Source organism: Mobula birostris, chromosome 4, assembly GCF_030028105.1.
Source record: "Mobula birostris isolate sMobBir1 chromosome 4, sMobBir1.hap1, whole genome shotgun sequence".
NCBI lineage: Eukaryota > Metazoa > Chordata > Chondrichthyes > Myliobatiformes > Myliobatidae > Mobula > Mobula birostris.
The window spans coordinates 71645960-71669123 of NC_092373.1; the positions used below are offsets into that span (position 1 = coordinate 71645960).

At 43.9% G+C, this 23164-nt stretch overlaps 1 protein-coding gene across 1 annotated transcript; it reads right to left on the reverse strand.

The window, feature by feature from the left end:
* Nucleotides 1-3984: 3984 nt before the first annotated feature.
* On the reverse strand, nt 3985-19988 carry LOC140196398 (E3 ubiquitin-protein ligase DDB_G0292642-like). The gene is made up of 4 exons (XM_072255530.1): nt 19967-19988; nt 18353-18439; nt 18084-18257; nt 3985-6822 (listed from the first exon to the last, which is right to left on the reverse strand). Exons 2-4 carry the CDS (start codon nt 18434-18436, stop codon nt 6184-6186), a joined length of 897 nt encoding a protein of 298 aa, XP_072111631.1. The 5' UTR covers nt 18437-18439; nt 19967-19988; the 3' UTR covers nt 3985-6183.
* Between the last annotated feature and the right edge of the window lie 3176 nt (nt 19989-23164).

A 23164-nucleotide genomic window follows, 5' to 3' on the forward strand; every position in this document is an offset into this window, starting at 1 on the left:
CAGTGGGTAATGGAATGAACTTGGTCCAAAGAGTGAAAGGTGATCAAGTTCCTTTCAGAGATGTTGCCACAACAATTCGGGGTGTGGCTCTGAGGGAAGGCAGTCAGAGTAGCACAGGGGTCCGAACCTTTTTTTGCACCATGGAGCATTTTAATATTGACAATATTCTTGCAGACCCGCCGACTGGGGGGGTGGGGGGGCAGGGGTGGTGGGTTGTTCAAGTAGGGTTAAACTCACCTCAATACGTCTTTTACAGTTGGGGCTGCCAACTTTCTCACTCCCAAATAAGGGACAAAAGTAGTAGTCAAATCTCGGGACATTTTACTCCTGGTAAGTCTACCATAACCATGAAGCCTTGTGTGACGTGCACATGCGCATACGTGCTGGTTTTTTCCCCCACAAATCGGTTTTGCCTTCATCTTCCCAACTATACTGTACATACATTATTTCTACTATATATAGGCTGTGTATTTATCATATCATTCCTGCTTTTACTATATGTTAGAGTTATTTATTTTCTGTTTTATGTGTTATTTGGTATGATTTGTTAGGTTATTTTTTGGGTCTGGGAACGCTCAAAAATTTTTCCCAAATAAATTAGTGGTAATTGCTTCTTCACTTCACGCCATTTCAGCAAGAAAGGTTTCATAGGAACGCTCTACCTTAGCGGGGGAAATATGGAACAAACCAATTTAGCCCAATATATGGGATGTCCCAGCAAATACGGGACAGTTGGCAACCCTATGTTCAAGTTCAACAGTGCGTGACAGGGAATGAGGAAAGGTGCAGCTGAATCATATCATTTCCTTACGGCCCGGAAGCACATGCTTTGAGGCCCGGTACCGGTCCGCGGCTCGGTGGTTGGGGACCGCTGGAATAGCAGAATAGATGTTGTGTTCGACACATACAAGGAGAATTCTATCAAGAATAGTGAAAGATCTCTACGGGGTGAAGAGACTGATCATGAGTTGCAAGGTATCACAGGCACACAGATGATGAGGCGGTGGAGGAACTTCCTGACTAAAGTCAGTAACAAAAATAATCTCATTAGCTTCATAGTCCATGAATGGAGGAAGGCGGAGTACAGAACAAAGCTACAGGAGAAGATTCTGTATGCAAATGTGAATGACAAATGTTACAGAATCACATCTCAAGACAGTGAGGAGGTGTCAGCTCTTCAGTGTCAACAAGAAGAAGCAGATGGCTGCCTACTTCTCCATGCTGCCCATGCCACAAGAGAGGGATACCAATCTGTAGTGATCTGCTCAGAAGACACAGATGTCGTTATCATGTCCTTAACATTTTGTGACAAGATTGAGGCCCCATTGTTCCAGAAGTGTGACACTAGAACCCGTACAAGGCTTGTAGACATCAGGAAGGTTGCTGCCACTGTGGGCACAGAGGTTCGTAGGGCTCTCATTGGGTTGCACGCATATACAGGATGTGACACTGTAAGCACTTTTACAGGCAAAGGGAAGACAAGTGCCCTAAAACTTCTGACCAGCAACAGGGAAACTCAGGACACATTCTTAGAATTCGGTCAGGAATGGGACCTCTCCCCAGAACTGATGGACAAACTGGAGGCATTTACATGTCTCCTGTATGCCCCAAAAGCATTGACCACCAACGTCAATGAGCTCAGGCATCACCTTTTCTGTGCCAAAAAAGGTGAAATCAAAAGTCATCAACTCCCACCGTGCAAGGACTGCTTAACAAAACATGCACAATGAACCAACTACCAGGCTGGTATATGCAGAAGATGTTTGGAGAAGGACCAACAAATGCCAACCCCTGTTGACACAGAATGGAAGATGGAGAGAGAAGAGGAAGATGAACAGTTGGTGGTGCACTGGAAAGAAGGCCAGCCAGCACCCGATGCTGTCCTGGAACTACAGGCCTGTAACTGTCCAGAAAAATGTTCATTCCCAAGATGTATGTGTGTTGCAAATGGCCTCAGGCGTACTGACATGTGTAGACTGGCAGACTGTGAGAACCAGGCATCCACCTCAGAAAGTGTGGAAAGTTCAGATGAAGATGCGGAAGATGTGGAAGACTTGGAAAATTATTATGATTATTAATAGGTTATGAAAGTATGGAAAACAAAGTATGTAAAGCAGTCTTTGATTAAATATACTCATTTTACAACCAAATGGGTCCTAGGTTATGGCCTATTGGAACCCCACATTTGAATTATTGTACTGTAATTCTATATGCTATGACAAAAGTTTAAGATTGTTTTGATTTGATACAACAATATGGAAAATATCATGACATTGTTAAAACTCCAGAAATCTCTCCAAATGAGGTCTTTTACCTTTTGGGGGGTGGGGTAACATTTTCTGCTGTACTGATATTAATATGGAATATATACAAAAAGTGATTACTTATTTGAAGTAATAAAGCTACCACTGGTGCAATGCTATCACATATTTTCTAACTCTAGAGATGTATACCTTGCCAAAAATCACGATGAACATTATTCCCCTCAAATGGTACCAACCGACCCTGCTGGCTCATGGACTTATAAGGCCCTGTCTGGGTTTGTCGAGCTCTGGTTCCCTGTCTCCCTGGTGTCCCCCATTCACCGTGTCTGATGTCTGTACATTAGATGTCACCCTACCCAATGTATCTACAACAAGAATAAGCTGTGAAGAAGAGAAGTCAAGTACAAAAATTGGCGATGTACCTCACCCGAATTTTCTCAGAGAGTTTACACGTACATCTCGAGACTGGCTAGTCAACCTTCAAACCTCTTCAGAACACTGCTGGTGTACATGTCAGATGGCCAGCAAAAGTTCTGGTGCAGTGACTGGAGACAGAGATGAAAGCAAGTTGATGTGGACGGTACAGCAGAAGGAAGTGGGAATTCTGTCATTACAAATGTTAACCGTACAACTATATTGGTAGCAGGTTAACATTAGGTACACCACTGATTAAAATGTTGCAAATATTAGAAACAGCTCTTAGATATATCTTAGCAGTGATATGGGCTTTAGTAATGTTATAACTATAAACTATCCTCTGGTACCTTTATTATCTGTTAATTGTATTATTGTAAGATGACTTCAGTGTGTAGAATTATTAAACATATGAGTAGTATACTTAAATGCATACAGTACATATTTAAAACACTGTTAAGGGCAACAATCACAGACTGATAGAGTAATTCAGCAGAGGAACAGGCTCTCTCATCCAACTCATTCTTCAAGTAATTTCTCTGGCAACAGGTTTCATACACTCACCTCCTTCTGCATGAAGAAGTTGCTCTTCAGGTGTCTGTTAGATTTTTCCCTTCTCATCTTCAGCCTATGTCTCAAGACTGTATACACCACTGAAGGATAAGCTCTCCATTTCCTGTGATGCTGTGCTTCTCAGTGAGTAACCAACATTTTTCTGAATAGTGAATAATTCAAATTATAAAGACTCCTTGCAAGTACTTTATAATGGAGTGAACATCTGATGGATGTGAGTGGGTAACAGAGGGTTTTGGCTGCATTTTGTGATTTGAAAATTTTATTTTTGTTTCTATTTCCCTTTATTCATTTAAATATACTATGGAAGTGTACCAGTTCACAGAAATGGAGGAGTTTGTGTTGAAAAACTTGATAAGATATTTTCTTACACCCTCTCAGAAATCCCATTATGATAGTAACCCCCCTGCTTGCTGGAGAAATTGTGAAAATCAAAATGCAAACGATTATCATATTTTGTGGGAATTCCCCGTAATCAAAGACTATTGGAGTGGGATACATAATGCCCTACAAGACACCTTTAAATGTGAAACACCCTTAGAGAGTAAGGCCATATATTTTGGGTATATACCTCAAGAATGGTTGAAAAGAGATAAATATTTAATGAATGTACTGCTGGTGGCTGGTAAAAAGATCCTAACCAGGAAATGATTATCACAGGAGAGCCCTGTAGTGGTGTGCAACACACAGCGCTAAAATAACCACACATAGTCGGTGAGTTAGAGTTGTGATAAAAGAGATTTATTCAAACTTTGCGACCTGCTTTAAAGCCTTCCCGTTCCCGCCCTCCCTGGGCGGGACTGCTGTGGGGAATGCATAACTGCAGACCCTTTCCGCGCGTGGGATTTTCCCCCTGCTGGTGAAGATGGCCTGGCGCCCTTTTTGGGGCCGGCCTCTCTGCGCAGTTCGTGTGTGCTAGAAAGTGGGTCACCACAGCCCAACTTTAAATGTATGCATGGAAATTACAATGGACATTTACAAAATGGAGACGATAACAGCATCTGTTAATCATAAAGTGGAACAATTTTATTCATACTGAAAAAATGGTTTAACTACATAACACCTCATAGGCCAGATTTTAGTCTCACAAGTCAATGAATATGTTGCAAAAAAAAAGATCACTCCCTGCTCTGTACTTAGTTTTCTTCACTCGATTTTTCTTTCTTTCCTCTCCTTTCTATAAGTATATACCTCAGATAAATATTATGTGGAGATTTGTGACAAATATGATTATATGATATATATGTACAGATTCTGAAATACATCTTGTGGAAATGTTTGTCTGATGATGAAATTCAATAAAAAATAAATTACAAAACAAAATACGTGCGCCAAATTGCTTTTTGTACAATTCTGCCCAACATAAATTTTATTTTATAAATGATCATAAAATAGTTGAATATATGTTAATAATATTTCAACTCAAGATAACACGCTACTTAATGCAGCAGCCTATTTTTGGATATTTGAATATTGATGCACATGTTAATACTTTTAAACTTAATAAAGCAAGAAGGTAGAATAACTCTATGTCCGGGAAGTACTCAGTAGATTGAGAATTGGCTTGCCCACAGAAGGTAAAGGGTGGTTGTAGATGTTTCGTAATCAGCATGGAGGTCAGTGACCAGTGGTGTTCTGCAGGGATCTGTTCTGGGACCCCTCCTCTTTGTGATTTTTTAAATGGCCTGGATGAGGAAGTAGAAGGGTGGGTTAGTAAGTTTGCTGATGATACAAAATTTGGGGGCATTGTGGCTAGTCTGGAAGGCTGTCAGAGATTCCAGTGGGACATCGACAGGATGCAGAACTGGGCTGGGAAGTGGCAGATGGAGTTCAGCCCAGCTAAGTGTGAAGTACTTCATTTTGGTAGGTCAAGTTTGAAGACAGAATACAATTTTAATGGTACAGTAATACTCTTGGCTATGTGGGGGATATGCGAGATCGTGGGGTCCGTGTTAACAGGACAGTCAAACTGCAGCACACGTTTACAGTGCTGTTAAGAAAGCGTATGGTGTGATGGCCTTCATCAACTGTGGGATTGAGTTCAAGAGCAGTGACGTAATGTTAAAGCTATATAAGTGGTTAGACCCCACTTAGAGTATTGTGTTCAGTTCTGGTCACCTCACTACAGGAATGATGTGGATACTATAGAGACAGTGCAGAGGAGATTTGCAAGGATTAGAGAGCATGCCTTATGAAAATAGGTTGAGTGAACTTGGTGTATTCTCCTTGAAGTGACGGAGAATGAAAAGTGATCTGATAAGATGATGAGAGGCGTTGACCGTGTGGATACCCAGAGGTTTTTTCACAGGGCTGAGCAATCTAACACGAGGGGACATAGTTTTAAGGAGCTTGGATGTAGGAACAAGGAACATGCCTGAGGTACGTTGTGGGTGTGTGGAATGCACTGCTGGCGATGGTGGTAGAGGCCGACACAATAGTGTCTTTTAAAAGACTCTTAGAAGGGAGCATACAGCTCAGAAAAATAGAGGGCTATGTGGCAGGGAAATTCTAGGCAGTTTCTTGAGTAGGTTACACGGTTGGCACAACATTGTGGGCCGAAGGGTCTGTAATGTGCTGCAGATTTCTATGTTCTATGTACCTGCAGAAGAACACAGTAAATACAAACAAAATCAATAATGCTTTCCTCACATTATACACAGAATGTTGCAGAAAAATGAAGAGACATGAATATTGTGAATTTAAGCTGTATATGCACATAATGAATTAGTCCACTTTAAATCAGAGCTGCATGTTTTATGGAAGATGAAATGACAATTATTTACGCTACTTATGGATTCTCAGATCACATCACCATGGGAACAATGAATGAAACAATCTGGCACAAGAGAACAAAGGGTCAGGCATATTACAATGTTTAAATGACTATTCTGCGTTTTTGTACCTTCAGCAATCTCTGATCTGGATTGTTTTGTCATAGAATTATACAACTCTCGTCCTTGGGATGGCTATTAGAATTTAAAGAGGAATTTAAAGTTGGACTCTGAACAGGATTTTGAATGGGATTTTGAATATGATTTAGAAAAAAATTTAGAGTGGGATTTTGAGTGGGATTTGGACTGCCAAATGAATCGGAATCTGAAGTGAGATTGGAGGTTTGATCTTGAGTACGATTCCACACTGGAATACTTGTTTGCCTTGGGGCTACAGGTACAGCACAATGAAGAGAATACTCAGATGATTTACTGCAAATTGCCTTTGTGTTAACGCAGGCAAAGCAAAATTCCACATGGCATCTGATGCACATGACATATTTGCACATTTCTTTATGTTCTATCAGCAACCCACAAGTGGGACAAGCACGGATTGTAGGACAATTTTGAATATTGCTGTCAGGTAAAGTTTTTGTGTCACAGTTCTTCAAGGTTTCCAGCTGGACATTAATGCATCCTTCATTATCACATTTATCCGAGCGTGGACCTGGGCCTTTCCATTTCTTCATACATTGCCAGCAAAATTCAAAAGGGGTTCCATCGTTGGCCGTGCAGATTGAACAAGTCACTGATATGTTCGTCTCATCTTTCCATTCCACATAACTCCCACACCTAGGACACTAAACAAAGACAGATGATGAAATTAGTAATTAAGGACATACACTTCTGATAATCCACTGTATATAATAATGTAATCTTAGCTTTTAAATGTGCTTCTTCAAAATTAATGTTATGGCATCTCCTGTATTGATAATTTTTGATGTTCCACACAAATTAAAAGTTTGCAACATGAAATCATTATCACAGTAACAATCTTGAGATCCCCAACCCCACCCCCCTCACCCACCCCAGAAGTGTTACACCTAAACAGTTGGCTAAGTACTAAATATATTGAGAGATTTCTGGAGTGATATTCATCTGATGATTAATTCCTTGGTTTTACGTGGTCGGCAACGATGAACATAGAATTCAGTCAGGTTTTATAAACAAACATAAACATTTATTAAACTCTGCTCAACACTAGTGAAAAGTAAACAAACAACTAACTTAACCGGAAGTTAAATGCTATACAGCAATTTCACAAAGAGCCAAACTCTGGAACAGTTCTTAAAGTGGTAAATTCCAATACAGTCTTAAAGTGGTAAATTCGAAAGTCCAAGTGATTTATACAGTCAGTAAGGAGAGACTTCCCTGAAAACTGATTGCTTCGAAGACGTGACATTACTGCTGATCCCAGCTGCGAGATGCCTTGTCCAAAGAATTCATGACAGAAAAAATAAAACAGCTCAAAGGAACGGATCTTTTCCTGGAGGGTGAACACTGCACAAATTTTCCTGATCTTGCACGGGTTATCTCAGATGCAGGCCACTATTCCTGAACGAAAATGCAATATGGTCGACCCTTTATAAAACCACCGAATGACACCAACTTTACTCATTCCTTCAGGTTCCTGTACTCTACTAAGGTCTTCACTCTCCAATACTAGACTGTAAAGGTAAATCAAAGGTGCAACAAACAAAAACTGGCAGCGATTGGCAAAACTGCTGGCACCAGGTTTTTGTACCTTACAATAGAATGTATAAACTCCACTTTAAAATGAAACTGCATCATGAGACGAGTATGCAGCATAAAAAAGTAACTAACAAATTAACTGACAAATTAACTGCTTGACATCAAGGGTATCCTCTTTGTATACCTGTTGGGAACATGCCATCATGTGATCTCACACCGGTGGGAAAATTACATCATGTGACCTCACCCTGGTGGGAAAATTACACCTCCCCACCATCACAAGACCATTACATCATACTCACAAGATACTCAATTACATCATGGTCATAAGGCAATCACAAGATACCCACGAGGTATGTAACACTTGGTCATATGGGTTTATACCACAATCACTGAGTGAGACTGTGTTTCCCCTGACATTGATTTACAGCGGAATCACATCTTTGAGTCACAGAGTCATTGATTGATACAGCACATAAACTGGCCCTTTGGTCCAACTGCTCCATGCAAACCAATCCATCTGTCTGAACTGATCGCATTTCAGAATCTGAATCAGGATCAGGTTTAATATCACTGGCGTGTGTGGCGAAATTTGTAGTCTTTGCAGCAACAGTAAATGCAATAAATAAGTACAGAGAGGAAACCATGAATTACAATAAATATATATGTTAAATAGTTAAACTTAGTAAGAAGTGTAAAAATGAAAATAAAAAAGTAGTGAGGGAGAGCTCATTGTCCATTCAGAAATCCGATGGCAGAGGGGAAGAAGCTGATCCTGAATCATTGTGTTGTTTTCCCTCAGGCTCCTGTATCTCCCTGATGGAAGCAATGAGATGGGGGCATGTTCTGGGTGATGAAAGTCCGTCATGACAGATGCCACCTTTTTGAGGCATCGTTCCTTTAAGATGGCCTGGATGCCATAGAGGCTGGTGCTCATGGTGAAGCTAAGTTCACAACTTTGTGCAGTTTCTTTCAATCCTGTGTAGGAGCATTCCCCCCCCCACTCCCCCCTCCACCAGAGAGTGATACTCATTTGCTTGAGTTTGGCCCAAAGCTCTCTAAATCTTTCCTGTTTTTGGTTCATCGTCTTTGCTGATCCCCACAATATAAAGTAGCGAATGCTGTAAAGTAAGGAGAGTCTGATGCTGTGGCTCAGAAGGGAATGGAGGAGAAGAGGACTGCAGTATTGATAGGGGATTCCATGGTTAGATGAGTAGACACAAGATTCTGTGGACACGATAGAGACACCCAAATGGTATGTGCCCCAGGTGGTGCCAGGGTCAGGACCATTTCAGATCGGGTCCATGGCATTCTAAAGGGGGAGGGGAAGCCATCATGATATAGATTGGCACCAATGACATAGATAGGAAAAGGGAGGAGGTCCTGAAGAGAGATTTTAGGGAGCTAAGTAGAAAGCTGAAAAGCAGGACCTCCAGGGTTGTAATCTATGATTGCTGCCTGTGCCACGGGCTAGTGAGGGTAATATGCAAATCATTGAAGGTATGCAATATCTTCATTCTACCGACAATTTCCACTGAACAGTTTATGGACCCTGTATCTTCTCTAACCTTATGCAAGATCAGAGAACTGTTCTTCTCATCTACATACTATGAATTCCACAAGCTCCTTCTGAAAGAATCCATGCAGAATTCTTTGTTAGAACATGACTGAGGAACTGACATTCTGGGACTTGCACATTCATGAGCACCAATAAAAAATGCTGACAATTCTGTGTAGAACTATTGGTGAGAATCATGTTGCAGAATTAACAGTCCAGAAGTGAACCAATACCTGGGTGTGTATGATCCAGATATAAAGCTTAAAGACAAGAGATTCTGCAGATGCTGGAATTCCAGAGCAACACACACAAAATGCTGGAGGAACTCAGCAGGTCAGGCTGCATCTATAGAAAAGAATGAACAGTTGACGTTTCGGTCAAGATTCTTCAGGACTGGAAAAGAAGTGGAAGATGTCAGAATAAAAACGTGGGGAAGGGAAGAAGGACTAGCTGAAAGGTGACAGGTGAAGCCAGGTGGGTGGCAAAGGTAAAGGGCTAGAGAAGGGATGTGGTATGAGAGGAGAGTGGATCATGAGAGAAAGGGAAGTAGGAGTGAGCACCAGGAGGAGATGATAGGCAGGTGAGGAGAAGAGGTCAGAGGCCGAAGTGGGAAATAGAAGAAGAGCGTTTGTCAGCTTTGGGCCGGTATTCATTGGAATTTAGAAGAACACAGGGGGATCTCATTGAAACGTTCCAAATTTAAAAAGACTAGATAGGGTGGACATGGAGATGATGTTTCCTGTAGTGAGGGTGTCCAGAACTAGAGGACACAGCCTCAAAATTGAGGGGCGGCCCTTTAGAACAGAGGTAAGGAGGATTTTTCTCAGCCAAAGAATAGAAAATCTGTGGGATGCTCTGCCACAGACTGCAGTGGAGGTCAAGTCCATGTGTATATTTAGGGCGGAATTTGATCATTTCCTGAACAGTGAGGAGATCAAAGGATACGGTAATGAAGGCAGATGTATGGGGTTGAGTGGGATCCAGGATCAGCGATGATTAGATGGAGGAGCAGACTTAATGGGATGAAACGGCAAATTCTGCTCCTGTGTCTTATGGTCTAAGAGGGAAAGGTGAGGGAAAAGATTTACCAGAAGGAGAAATTGATGTTCATGCCATCAGGTTGGAGGCTACCCAGACAGAACATGAGTTGTTTCTCCTCCACCCTGAGTGCAGCCTCATCATGACAAAAGAGGAGTCCATCGAACAACATTTCGGAACAGGAATGGCGATAGGAATTGAAGTGTTTTGCCAAAGGGAAATTCTGTTTTTGGCGGTGTAGCAGAGGTGCACAACAAAGTTGTCCCACAATTTCCATCAGGTCTCACCAATGCAGAGAAGGCCACATTGGGATTGCTGAGTGGAATAGATGACCCCAATACATTCACAGGTGAAGTGTTGTCTCACCTAGTAGGACTGCTTGGGGCCTTGAATGAAGTTAAGGGAGTAGGTGAATAAGGAGGAGGCTGTGTCGCATTTTATCGTATGCCAGGAAGGAGATCAGAGGGGAGGGATGAATGGACTCGAAAATCATAGAGGGAGCATACCCTATAGAACGCAGAGAGTGGGGATGTAGGTAAAGATGTGTTGGGATGGTGGAAATTGTGGAGAATAATAGGTGAAGCCAAGAGGAATTCTACCCCGTTAAGATGTGGGTGTCCGGAAATGGAGGAGATGCAGCTGAGGGCAGCATCAATGGTGGAGGAAGGGAAACTCAGCTCTTTGAAGAAGGAGGACATCTCTGATGTCTTGGAAAGGAAAGCCTCATCCTGGAACAAATACAGTGGAAATGAAGAAACTGGGAAAAGAGAAGAAGCATTTTTACAGGAGACAGGGTGAGAAGAGTTATAGTCAAGATAGCTGTGGAAATTGGTAGGTTTATAAAAGTTGTGATGAGATGGTTTGTATCCAGAGATGGAGAAAGGAAGATTGAGAAAAGAGAGAGGTGTCAGAAATGGACCAAGTATATTGAAGAGCAGTTTGGAAGTTGGAGGCAAAATTGATGAAATTGACGATCTCATCAAGGGTGTACAAGGAGCATCAATGCAGTCATCAAAGTATCACAGGAAGAGAAGTGGAACATACTATGTAGCCATTGAAAAGGCAGGCACAGCTAGGACCCATAGCTAACACTTGAGTTTGGAGAGATTTAGAAGAGCCAAATGAGAAATTGTTGAGGGTGAGGACAGTTCTGCCAGGAGGGTGGTAGTGAAGGGGAACTGGTTAGGTTTTTTTTGCAGAAAGATTTAAGGCCTTCTTGATGGGGGATAGAGGTATCGATGCCCATGGTGAAAATGAGGTGGTTGGGGCCAGGAAATTGAAAGTTGTTGAAGACATCAAGAGCATGTGAAGTGTAGCAGACATATGTGGGATGGGACTGAACCAAGTGGGTAGAATGGAGTTGAGGTATGTGGACATGAGTTCTCTCGGGCAGAAGCAGGCAGGGTCAACAGGTCTACTTGTACACCCAGGTTTGTGGATTTTGGGTAGGAGCTAGAAATATGCAGTGCAGGGTAAGGGAGCGATGAATTCACTGGCAGTGGATAGGAGATCTCCAGAACTGATGACGTTAGTGATGATGCTGGAGACAATTTTTTGATGGTTGAGAGTGGGGGTCAGTCCGCCACACTACAACAGTATCCCTTTCTCTGTGCGTTTGATGGGAAAGTCCTCCTTCCCCAACCCTTTACCTTTCCCAGCCATCTCAGTTCATCTATCACCTTCTAGCTGGTCCTCCTTCCCCTTCCTCCACATTTTTATTCTGGTGTCTTCTCCCTTCCTTTCCAATCCTGAAGGCGGGTCTCAACCGAAACACCGATTGTTTTATCATTTCCACATATAAAGTTTGTCAGTTTATTTCATGTCAGCCCGTCAGTGTATCTTCATTTTTTCATGTACTCATCCACCTTCCTCACCTTCTTTGGAATTGATCTCAGTTACTACGTATTTTTCTTTAGTTTCTCCTGAATTTCCAATGATATTCCTTCGTGAAAGCTTTGTATTCAGATATCCAAAATTGTATTCCTCCACAAGTGAAAATTTCTTCTCTACATTGATCATATCAAATCTCCTTATAATTTCAAATCCTTTGATCAGGTAATCCCTCGGTTCTCTTTTGCAGCAAAAGTGGTCAGTTAACCTATTCATTGTTAGAGTCTCTGGGAAACCCTTGTGAGAACCCCAGCTTATTATTTTAAAAATTATGTTAAATAGTGGCTCCTTTTTAAAACATTGCCTGTCAGCTTCCCTGAATATTAACTCATTTCTTCAGACACTCACATTATTCTAAGCTCCGAGCTTTCTCAAATCCAGTAATGACCCCTATGTCATGGTCCCGACCGTTAATTCCCCATTTTCTCCTAATTCCCTTTGTTTGTGCCACGGTTCCGACCATTAATTCCGCATTTTCTCCTAATTTCCTTTGATGGCGGCACACCTAGTTTTCATCAAGACCTGCAGCATAAGAACCCTGGCTTTGCACCCACTAGTTGCCAGATCATTGGTTTTGCCAATGTGATAATTAACGTTTCCCAGCTGCATAGGATTGTGTTTTCTACGTTTTGCTTCAATTCTGAGGTTTACCTGTGAAACTCAGTCTCTCCGTGTCAAGATAAGCTTTCTAAGTTTTACTTCAGCACGAGGTTCACCTGTGTAACTCTGTCTCTCTGTGCTAAGAAAGGTTTTGTCTGCTGCTTTCCTTTCTACACTCCATGTCAAGATAGTTCTGCCTGCCTTCTGCTTTCCTGCTCACCCTCCTGTTCGCTGTTCAACGCTCACGCCCTCGTCTGCATCCTAACTGAATCTCCCTGCCTCTGTCCTGCGCTTGAGTTCGCCTCATTTCTTGCAACAGAACGATCTGGCCACCATGGACCCAGCGGACACGAATACCCTTCAGCAAGCCCTCGCCAGCCAGGGTTCCCTACTGGGACAGCATGACCAACTTTGGGAGGTCATGGAGAACCTCCGTTCCCTGTCTGCTCACATCACGCAGATCAGTGACCAGGTGGACCGTTTATCCACTCAGTTTACCCAACCCACTCCTGGAACTCTGTCTAACCAGCCCAGCCAGCCTGTAGCGGCAACCCCCTAGGTGTCAGCAACACTCCCGCCAAGACAGCCTCATGTACCTGAACCGGAGCACTACGCTGGAGATTCGGAGAAGTGCCGGGCCTTCCTTCTTCAGTGCTCCTTGGTGTTCGAATAGCAGTCATCCACGTACTCCACGGATAAGTCAAACATTGCTTATATCATGGGGTTGTTGCGGGGAAGTGCCTTAGCGTGGGCCACAGGTGTTTGGGATAATCAACCGGAGATCTGCTCTTCCTTCACCACCTTTATCACGGAAATTAGAAATTTCTTTGACCACCCTGTCTGTGGTGAAGATGCCGCCAAGCGTCGACTCAGTCTCCGCCAGGGCTCATGCAGTGTTGCCAAATATCCGTGGAGTTCCGGACATTAGTGGCCGACTCGGGTGGAACGATGAGGCACTCCAAGGGGTATTTCGGAATGTTCTCAGCGACATGATGAATGACGAGTTAGCGGCAAAAGATGACACCGACAGCCTGGATCCTTGATCTCCCTGGCCACCAGATTGGACAATCGTTTCCGAGAACGCCATAGAGGAAGAACTGGTCGTCCACCAACTTTGGCCACTCCTCGGCACTCATTACTGCCTCCCGCCAGAACAAGCTTCTCTCCTCCACCTGCTCCCAGAGTAGCTCCCAGCCCAGCCATTTCCACCGCCCCGGGAGAGCAGCCCATGCAGCTGGGATGGAATCGCCTTTCCCCCGCAGAGCGACTCCGGAGATTGAGAGCGGGTGAAGGTCTATATTGCAGCCAGTCTGGCCATTTCGCGCTACCTGTCCCCTTCGGCCAAAAGGGAAGGCTCACCAGTAGCAGGGGGGACCCTGGTGAGCCAGACAACATTCCCTTCCGTACCCTGACCCCAGAAGCAGCTTCAAGCCACTTTGGGTTACAACCAACAGTCCTTGCCTCTTTTAGCACTAATGGACTCCAGCACTGAGGGAAACGTCTTGGATGAAAACTTAGCCTTCCAGGCTGGAATTCCTCGTGAGCCACTGTGTGCACCCCTGGAAGCCTGGGCACTGGACAGTAGACTACTGGCCCAAGTCACACACTGCAAAGAACCCCTACCTCTTCTTCTCTCCGGAAACCATTGGGAACAGGTATGATTCAATTTAATATCCTCTCCTCAAGCCCCTGTAGTTCTTGGCTATCTCTGGTTAAGCCATCATAACCCCCACAGCGACTGGCCCACTGGGAAGATAGTCGGCTGGAGTTCACTCTGCCATTCCACTTGTCCGCAATCAGCCCTTTCCCCAGTGGAGGTCACCGTGACCTTGTCCACCTCTGAACTCCCTGACTTATCCAAGGTTCCAGTAGAGTATCACGATCTGGGAGAAGTGTTTAGCAAGCAACGGGCTCTTTCCCTGCTTCCACATTGCCCTTACGATTGTACAATTGACCATCTCCCCGGAGCCTCACTACCCACCAGTCGGCAGTATAACCTGTCCCGACCAGAAAGGGAAGCAATGGAGGCTTACGTAAATGACTCTCTCGCGGCTGGCATTATCCGACCCTCATCTTCCCCGGTAGGTGCAGGTTTCTTCTTTGTGAGGAAGAAAGACGGTTCACTGTGCCTCTGCATTGACTATCGGGGCCTGAACAGCATCACCATAAAGAACATCCCCTGCCCCTTATCAACTCTGCTTTTGAACCCCTTCACGGAGCCACAATTTTCTGTAAGTTGGACTTGCGAAATGCCTATCACCTGGTCAGGCTAAGGGGCTAAGGGAGGGAGATGAATGGAAAACAGCTTTTAACATCCCCCTCCCCCCCCCCGGTCATTTCGAATATCTGGTCATGCCATTCGGTCTCACTGATGCCCCCTGCGTCTTCCAAGCCCTGGTAAACGATGTCCTTAGGGACCTTATTAACCATTTCGTTTTCATTTATTTGGATGACATCCTAATCTTCTCCCGCAGTCTTCAGGAACACACCCACCATGTCCATCAGGTTCTTCAGAGGTTTTTGGAGAACAAGCTCTTCGTTAGGGCAGAGAAATGCGAGTTCCATGCCTGTTCTGTCAGTTTCCTGAGGTACATCATTGAGAGTGGGCAGGTGAGGGCGGATCCCGAAAAGATCTGGGCGGTGGCAGAGTGGCCAAAACCCACGACGCTCAAACAACTCCAGCGATTTCTGGGGTTCGCAAACTCCTACCGTCGCTTCATCAGGGATTACAGCCTGGTGGCAGCGCCTCTTACTCGACTCACGTATCCTGTGACCCCTTTTCACTGGACCCCCGAAGCAGACTCAGCCTTCTCGGAGCTGAAGAGATGTTTCACTTCCGCTCCCATCCTGGTCCAACCTGACCCCTCTTGCCAATTCATTGTGGAAGTTGACGCCTCCAGCTCTGGGATGGGAGCGATTGTCTCCCAATGCTCCATCCCAAACCAAAAGCTCCATCCCTGTGTCTTCTTCTCTCGCCGTCTATCCCCCGCCGAAAGGAACTACAACGTTGGGAACCGGGAGTTGCTGGCTGTCAAACTTGCCTAGGAGGAGTGGAGGTACTCACTGGAGGGAGCTGAACATCCATTCATCGTCTGGACAGACCATAAGAACCTGGCATACGTCAAAACCGCTAAACACCTGAATTCCTGCCAAGCTTGTTGGGCATTTTCTTTTGGCCGTTTCAGATTCACACTCACCTGTTGTCCTGGTTCCAAGAACAGGAAGCCCGATGCTCTCTCCCATCAATACGTCTCCGAGGAGGGCTTTCCCAACCCCGAGAACATCCTTCCACCATCCTGTGTTGTGGCTGCCCTCACCTGGGAGATCGAATCCATAATCAAGGAGGCCCAACGGACTCAACCAGACTCAGGCAATGGACCCCCCAATCGCTTCTTCGTGCCTGACTCTGTTCTGTCTCAGGTCTCCAGTGGGGGCATACTCACTGTTTTGTCTGCCATCCTGGAATCGATCGAACTCTGTCCCTTCTGAAGCAACATTTCTGGTGGCTCTCCATGGATGCTAACACTTGCTCTTTCGTCTCTGCCTGTTCTGTATGTGCCTGCGGAAAAGCCTCCCATCGATCACCTGCTGGGTTGCTTCATCCCCTACCTGTCCCTAGCTGTCCTTGGTCCCACATAGCTCTGGATTTCGTGACTGGACTACCCCCTTCACATGGTAACACTGCTGTACTCACCGTGGTGGACTGTTTCTCCAAAGCCTTGCACTCATAGCCCTTCCCAAACTCCCTATAGCCCGTGAAACAGCCAACGACCTTGTCTATCATGTCTTCCACCTTCATGGAATTCCCTCTGACATCATTTCTGACTGGGGCCCTCAATTCATCTCTCAAGTCTGGAGTCCTTTTGCCAAGTCCTTGGAGCCTTAGTAAGTCTGACTTCTGGTTTCCATCCACAGACTAACGGTCAAATGGAACGAGCAAACCAGGATTTGGAAGCAGCACTGCACTGCATAACCACCAATAACTCATCATCCTGGAGCACCCATCTAACTTGGGTGGAGTATGCCCACAACTCCCTGGTCAGCGCCATCACCAGAATGTCTCCCTTTGAATGCTTCCTCGGCTACCAACCCCCTCTGTTTCCTGCACATGAAGACAACATCGCTGTGCCTTCAGTTCAGGCCCATCTTCGCCGGTGCCACAAGGTCTGGAAGGATGCACGTGTGGCCCAGCTCCACTCAGTTGACCGCAACTGGAGGATTGCTGATCACCATTGAATTCCTGTGCCCAACTATCGGTCTGGTCAGAAGGTTTGGCTCTCTTCAAAAGACATATCTCTCAAGAATGAATCCAAGAAACTCATCCCTCATTATCTTGGACCATTCAAAATTGTGAGCATCATCAACCCCTTGGTGGTCAAAGTCAAACTGCCCAGATCCATGCACATTCGTCCCACGTTCCACGACTCCCAAATGAAACCCGTGTCTGTCAGCCCTTTCTGCCCTCCTGCTGAACATCCTCCAGCTGCCTGGGTCATTGACGACTACCCAGCTTACATAGTCTGGCAATTACTGAATGTGCGCCACCGAGGCAGGGGTCTCCAGTAGCTGGTCAATTGGGAGGGAGATGGTCCTGAGGAGCGCACTTGGATTCCCCATTCCTTCATCTTGGACCCTTCCCTCATCCGAGATTTCCACCGTGACAATCCGGACAAGCTTGGTGGTTTGCCTGGACACTATCGTAGAGGGGAGGTTATTGTTATGGTCCCGACCATTGATTCCCCATTTTCTCCTAATTCCCTTTGTTTGTGCCATGGTTCTGACCGTTAATACCCCATTTTCTCCTAATTTCCATTGATGGCAGCACACCTGGTTTTCATCAAGACCTGCAGCATAAGAACCCCAGCTTTGCATCCACTCGTTGCCTGATCACTGGTTTTGCCAGTGTGGTATTTAACATTTCCCGGCCGCTTACGATTGTGTGTTCTACGTTTTGCTTCAGTGCCGAGATTTACCAGTGAAACTCAGTCTCTCCGTGTCAAGATGAATATTATAAATTTTATTTCAGCACCGAGGTTTACCTGTGTAACTCCATCTCTAGGTGCTATGAAAGTTTTCATCTGCAACTTTCCTTTCTATGTTCTGTGTCAAGATAGTTCTACCTGCCTTCTGCTTTCCTGCTCACCCTCCTGCTTGCCGTTCAACGCTCACGCCCTTGTCTGCATCCTAACTTAATCTCCGTGCCTGTGTCCTGCGTTTGGGTTTGTCTCATTCCTTGCAACACCCTATTTATTAGCAGTTAGTTAGATGCCAGTCCTGCTTTACCTGTTTGTATTCACAGTAACTTGAAGCAGCGAGAGTGACAAGCCTCTCTTCAAAAATCTGCCGTTCCTCAACAGAGAGCAATGCGTGTCTGTACACCTCCATGTAGGACCATTCCTCTCCACATCCTTCATTTGCCCCATCAATTATTGCAGGGCAGTGGAATTTGAAATGACCCTGGAATAGAAAATGAAAAAATATTGTAAAACATTCCCATTTAAAAGGTGGATTGAGCATGAGATATAACAGAAAGGATTGTTTGTGATATCCACCTGACTTATCTGGCTCCGACACCATTCCGTGAGTGAAATGGGATCCACAGGCCATTTCCACTCTGTAGACATTTGGGTCATCATCTCCTGCAATAGAACATCTTGTTGGAAACACTACAGAATTTGTTTTAGGATTTGAGTATTCACCAACCACAATTTCTTGAATAGTGCTTTTATTAAAAATAGTCGCTCAGATAAAACAAAATAAAATGGTTCAAATTAATTTGATCTGATTGGTGAAGTGGCTACCTGAAATGTGAGTGAAGAAAGGAACAGATTTTCCAATGGTTACAAAACACATATTTTCATTTTGACTGGAGTGTATCCTGGTGTGATTTGAAGGAGCTCTGGGTTGTTTTCTGTTATAGAACATAGAAAAGTACAGAACAGGAAAAGGCTCATTGATACATCATGTCTGCACCAACCATGAAGCCAAGATAAACTAATCCCATCTGCTTGCATAGGGTCTGTGTTCTGTCAAACTCTTCCAGTTCATATGTCTGTTTAAATTCTTCTTCAATACTGCTGCATATCTGTTTCTATCACCTCCACGGCAGCATGTTCCAAACATCTACTAATTTCTGTGTTCTCCCTAAAGTATCCAAGGGTTTTAAACAAAGACAATGACCCTATACAAATGTAATAGTATCACCTTAAATTTAGTTTTTAAATTTCTGAAAACATTAGAAGCAAGAACCATTGGATTATGATGTGAAAATCCTTTCAAATTATTAATAGTCACTGGCATGTCACGTTATTTCTGCCAAAATTAAGCAAAGAAAACACAGTATCTTTCTCTATATCTCAACCCCCCCACCCCCACTCCTTACCGAAACTCAACTCCGCTGATAATAACCTAGGGACCCTCTTTCCTTCCAGCGTCTCACTTGGTTTGTGTCCTCTTGCCAATCAGTGTGCCAAAACCCTGCAGGTCATGTCTGCGTCACTGGAAAAGGGCATTGCCGATCGATGGTTGGGATGTGAGGCTGGAATGTCAGAGCTGCTATATGATGTATTCCTACCTGAAAGTAATATTTGTAGAACACTGAAATCTTGACAACATTGCTGAATTCTCATCAAGTATAGCAGACTTTCATGGCAAATCCTGTATCAGAGGTCCGTGATGTGGGATATGGGACTGGGCCTTTCCTAGCCTGAGGCATATAGTTAGGAAGCCACACCTACCCAAAGGGACAGATTTTTGAACTTTGTGACAATCCATAACTGACACTGCATACCCAACAGGCTTTCCATTTTACACTCAGAGAAAAAGAACATGATATGTAGCACATTACGATACCACAGACACAAGAGGGAAGAGTAACTCAACATAAATTAACAATGTTTGATTGCTAATGCACAGAACAAAAAGTACAAGTAACAAAAATAAAACACACACAAATTAGAAATAATTATAAAAGTAAACAATAGTTAGCCTAATACTTGATGGTGTACATACTATTTATGGGTTAAAGGTAAAAGACAATTTTATTTCAATGAAAGAATATGCTCTATTTTCGATAGAATGACTTTAATCAGATAGATTAAAATAAAACCAAACAATTTGCAGGCACATACCATGAAATGATAGCAAAGAACATTGACATTACTTACTTTTGAAGGATTTGTTAGAACTTTTGAACCTTGAAATAGAAGCAAAATTACACAATGCTAAGGTTTTATGAAAAATCGAATTCTACCGATTAAGCGGACTGTATTGCCATAAATGTCTTTCATTACTGAGAGATGCAGCAAGGAACAGGCACCTCCAGCCCAACAAACTATGTCGGCCAGCAGCCCACCTATTTAACACCAGCCCAACACAAAGCAGGACAATTTACAATGGCCATTTAGGCTACTAACCGATAGGCTACTTCGCCGTCATGGCGAGGATGTACAAACTCCTTACAGGCGGAACCCGAAATGAACTCGGAAATTCGACGCCCCGAGTTGTAATAGCTCGTGCTAACCGCTACGCTACTGTGGCGTCTTCAAGTTCATGAACAACTTGATTTGGGAAAACATCAGTTTTCACTTCCCATAAGACAATGATCATAAACTGATTCTGATTCAGAAGTGGAGAAAAACTCAGAAGACATAAAATGCATTGGAAGCAGCTCTGGGAATGTATACCGAACTAATACCCGGAACTAGCAGAAAGAGACTATGGTTTGTACGTACTGAATTTAGGGGAGCATGTGAGAGGGACTTTATTCAAGTATTAAAAAAATCCTGAAAGATCTTGACATGATGTAGAGGGGATTCTCTTGTTGGAGAATTGAGAACTGGTGTGGGCGTGAGGGACGATATTTAAAAATAAGGGTTGCCTTCTAAGGACAGAAAAAATATTTTTTTAAATTAAAGTCTTTAGAATTCTCTTCACAGAAGCGTAATAGCGTCCAAATCTTCGAATATGTTAAGGCAAAGTTAGATAGCTTCTCAACAAACAAGTGGTTGAAAGTTTACTGTCGGTAGATGTGAGTGGGGAATTGAGATAACGATTTTATTGCGTGGCAAACCAAAACTAGTTCAAATATATCAAAAGCACTTTGGGTATTATTAAAAGCTCTCAACATACACTGATCTGTCACTGTCGAACTCTAGCTAACCAGGTTTGGACTTAGTCAAAGACCTATTTCCATCCTGGGTCCCCGATCAGCCAAAGACAATTAGCCATTCAGCGGCCGCTGCGCGGGGGTCTGGATCCGGATTCTACACACGTAGAATTGCGCGTAGATTTTCAGCTCCAAGCGGCAGCGTAAATCTGGGATGTACAAGACACTCGAGTGAACTTGCCCACCCAGACTCCGCAATGGGGGGGGGGGGTCAGTCCTTATTTTACGCATGGTGTGACGCTTATTTTACCTGTGACCTCGTCCGGTCGCTTAACAAATTTCAGTCTGTTGTCATTGGAATCATTGGACATTTTCTCTGCACCCGTTCCCGTCCGATGCACCTTCACAACAGGGGAGTTTGTGTCGATCAGAAAATACGATTGTAGCTTACGCCAAACAAGTGCAGTGAAATGTAAACCCTCCGACCACTCCCTCGAAAAGGAGGCGGTTTATTCCTTTAACTTCCTTCCTGGTGCAATGCTTCTCCAATCTATTGTTTGCATCGGTAAAATCTTCCCTTCTCCTCGTGTTTAACATTTTATTTGGACACTTTTTGTTGCTTTGTTAAAAATACGGCTCACAGGAAAGTTTGTCCTGTTTTATGCCCCCCCCTCCCAGAGATATCCCAATATAAAGGTGCTGAGGAAGAGGATTTCTTGGAATGTATGCGGGATGGTTTTTTGAACCAACATGTCGAGGAACCAACTAGAGAGCATGCTATTCTGGACTGGGTTTTGAGCAATGAGGAAGGGTTAATTAGCAATCTTGTCGTGAGAGGCCCCTTGGGTAAGAGTGACCATAATATGGTGGAATTCTTCATTAAGATGGAGAGTGACATAGTTAATTCAGAAACAAAGGTTCTGAACTTAAAGAGGGGTAACTTTGAAGGTATGAGACGTGAATTAGCTAAAACAGACTGGCAAATGACACTTAAAGGATTGACGGTGGATATGCAATGGCAAGCATTTAAAGGTTGCATGGATGAACTGCAACAAATGTTCATCCCAGTTTGGCAAAAGAATAAATCAAGGAAGGTAGTGCACCCGTGGCTGACAAGAGAAATTAGGGATAGTATCAATTCCAAAGAAGAAGCATACAAATTAGCCAGAAAGTGGCTCACCTGAGGACTGGGAGAAATTCAGAGTTCAGCAGAGGAGGACAAAGGGCTTAATTAGGAAGGGGAAAAAAGATTATGAGAGAAAACTGGCAGGCAACATAAAAACGGACTGTAAAAGCTTTTATAGATATGTAAAAAGGAAAAGACTGATAAAGACAAATGTAGGTCCCCTGCAGACAGAAACAGGTGAATTGATTATGAGGAGCAAGGACATGGCAGACCAATTGAATAATTACTTTGGTTCTGTCTTCACTAAGGAGGACATAAATAATCTTCCAGAAATAGTAGGGGACAGAGGGTCCAGTGAGATGGAGGAACTGAGCGAAATACATGTTAGTAGGGAAGTGGTGTTAGGTAAATTGAAGGGATTGAAGGCAGATAAATCCCCAGGGCCAGATGGTCTGCATCCCAGGGTGCTTAAGGAAGTAGCCCAAGAAATAGTGGATGCATTAGTGATAATTTTTCAAAACTCGTTAGATTCTGGACTAGTTCCTGAGGATTGGAGGGTGGCTAATGTAACTCCACTTTTTAAAAAAGGAGGGAGAGAGAAACCAGGGAATTATAGACTGGTTAGCCTAACGTCGGTGGTGGGGAAACTGCTGGAGTCAGTTATCAAGGATGTGATAACAGCACATTTGGAAAGCGGTGAAATGATCGGACAAAGTCAGCAGGGATTTGTGAGAGGAAAATCATGTCTGACGAATCTCATAGAATTTTTTGAGGATGTAACTAGTAGAGTGGATAGGGGAGAACCAGTGGATGTGGTATATTTGGATTTTCAAAAGGCTTTTGACAAGGTCCCACACAGGAGATTAGTGTGCAAACTTAAAGCACATGGTATTGGGGGTAAGGTATTGGTGTGGGTGGAGAGTTGGTTAGCAGACAGGAAGCAAAGGGTGGGAATAAACGGGACCTTTTCAGAATGGCAGGCGGTGACTAGTGGGGTACCGCAAGGCTCAGTGCTGGGACCCCAGTTGTTTACAATATATATTAATGACTTGGATGAGGGAATTAAATGCAGCATCTCCAAGTTTGCGGATGACACGAAGCTGGGTGGCAGTGTTAGCTGTGAGGAGGATG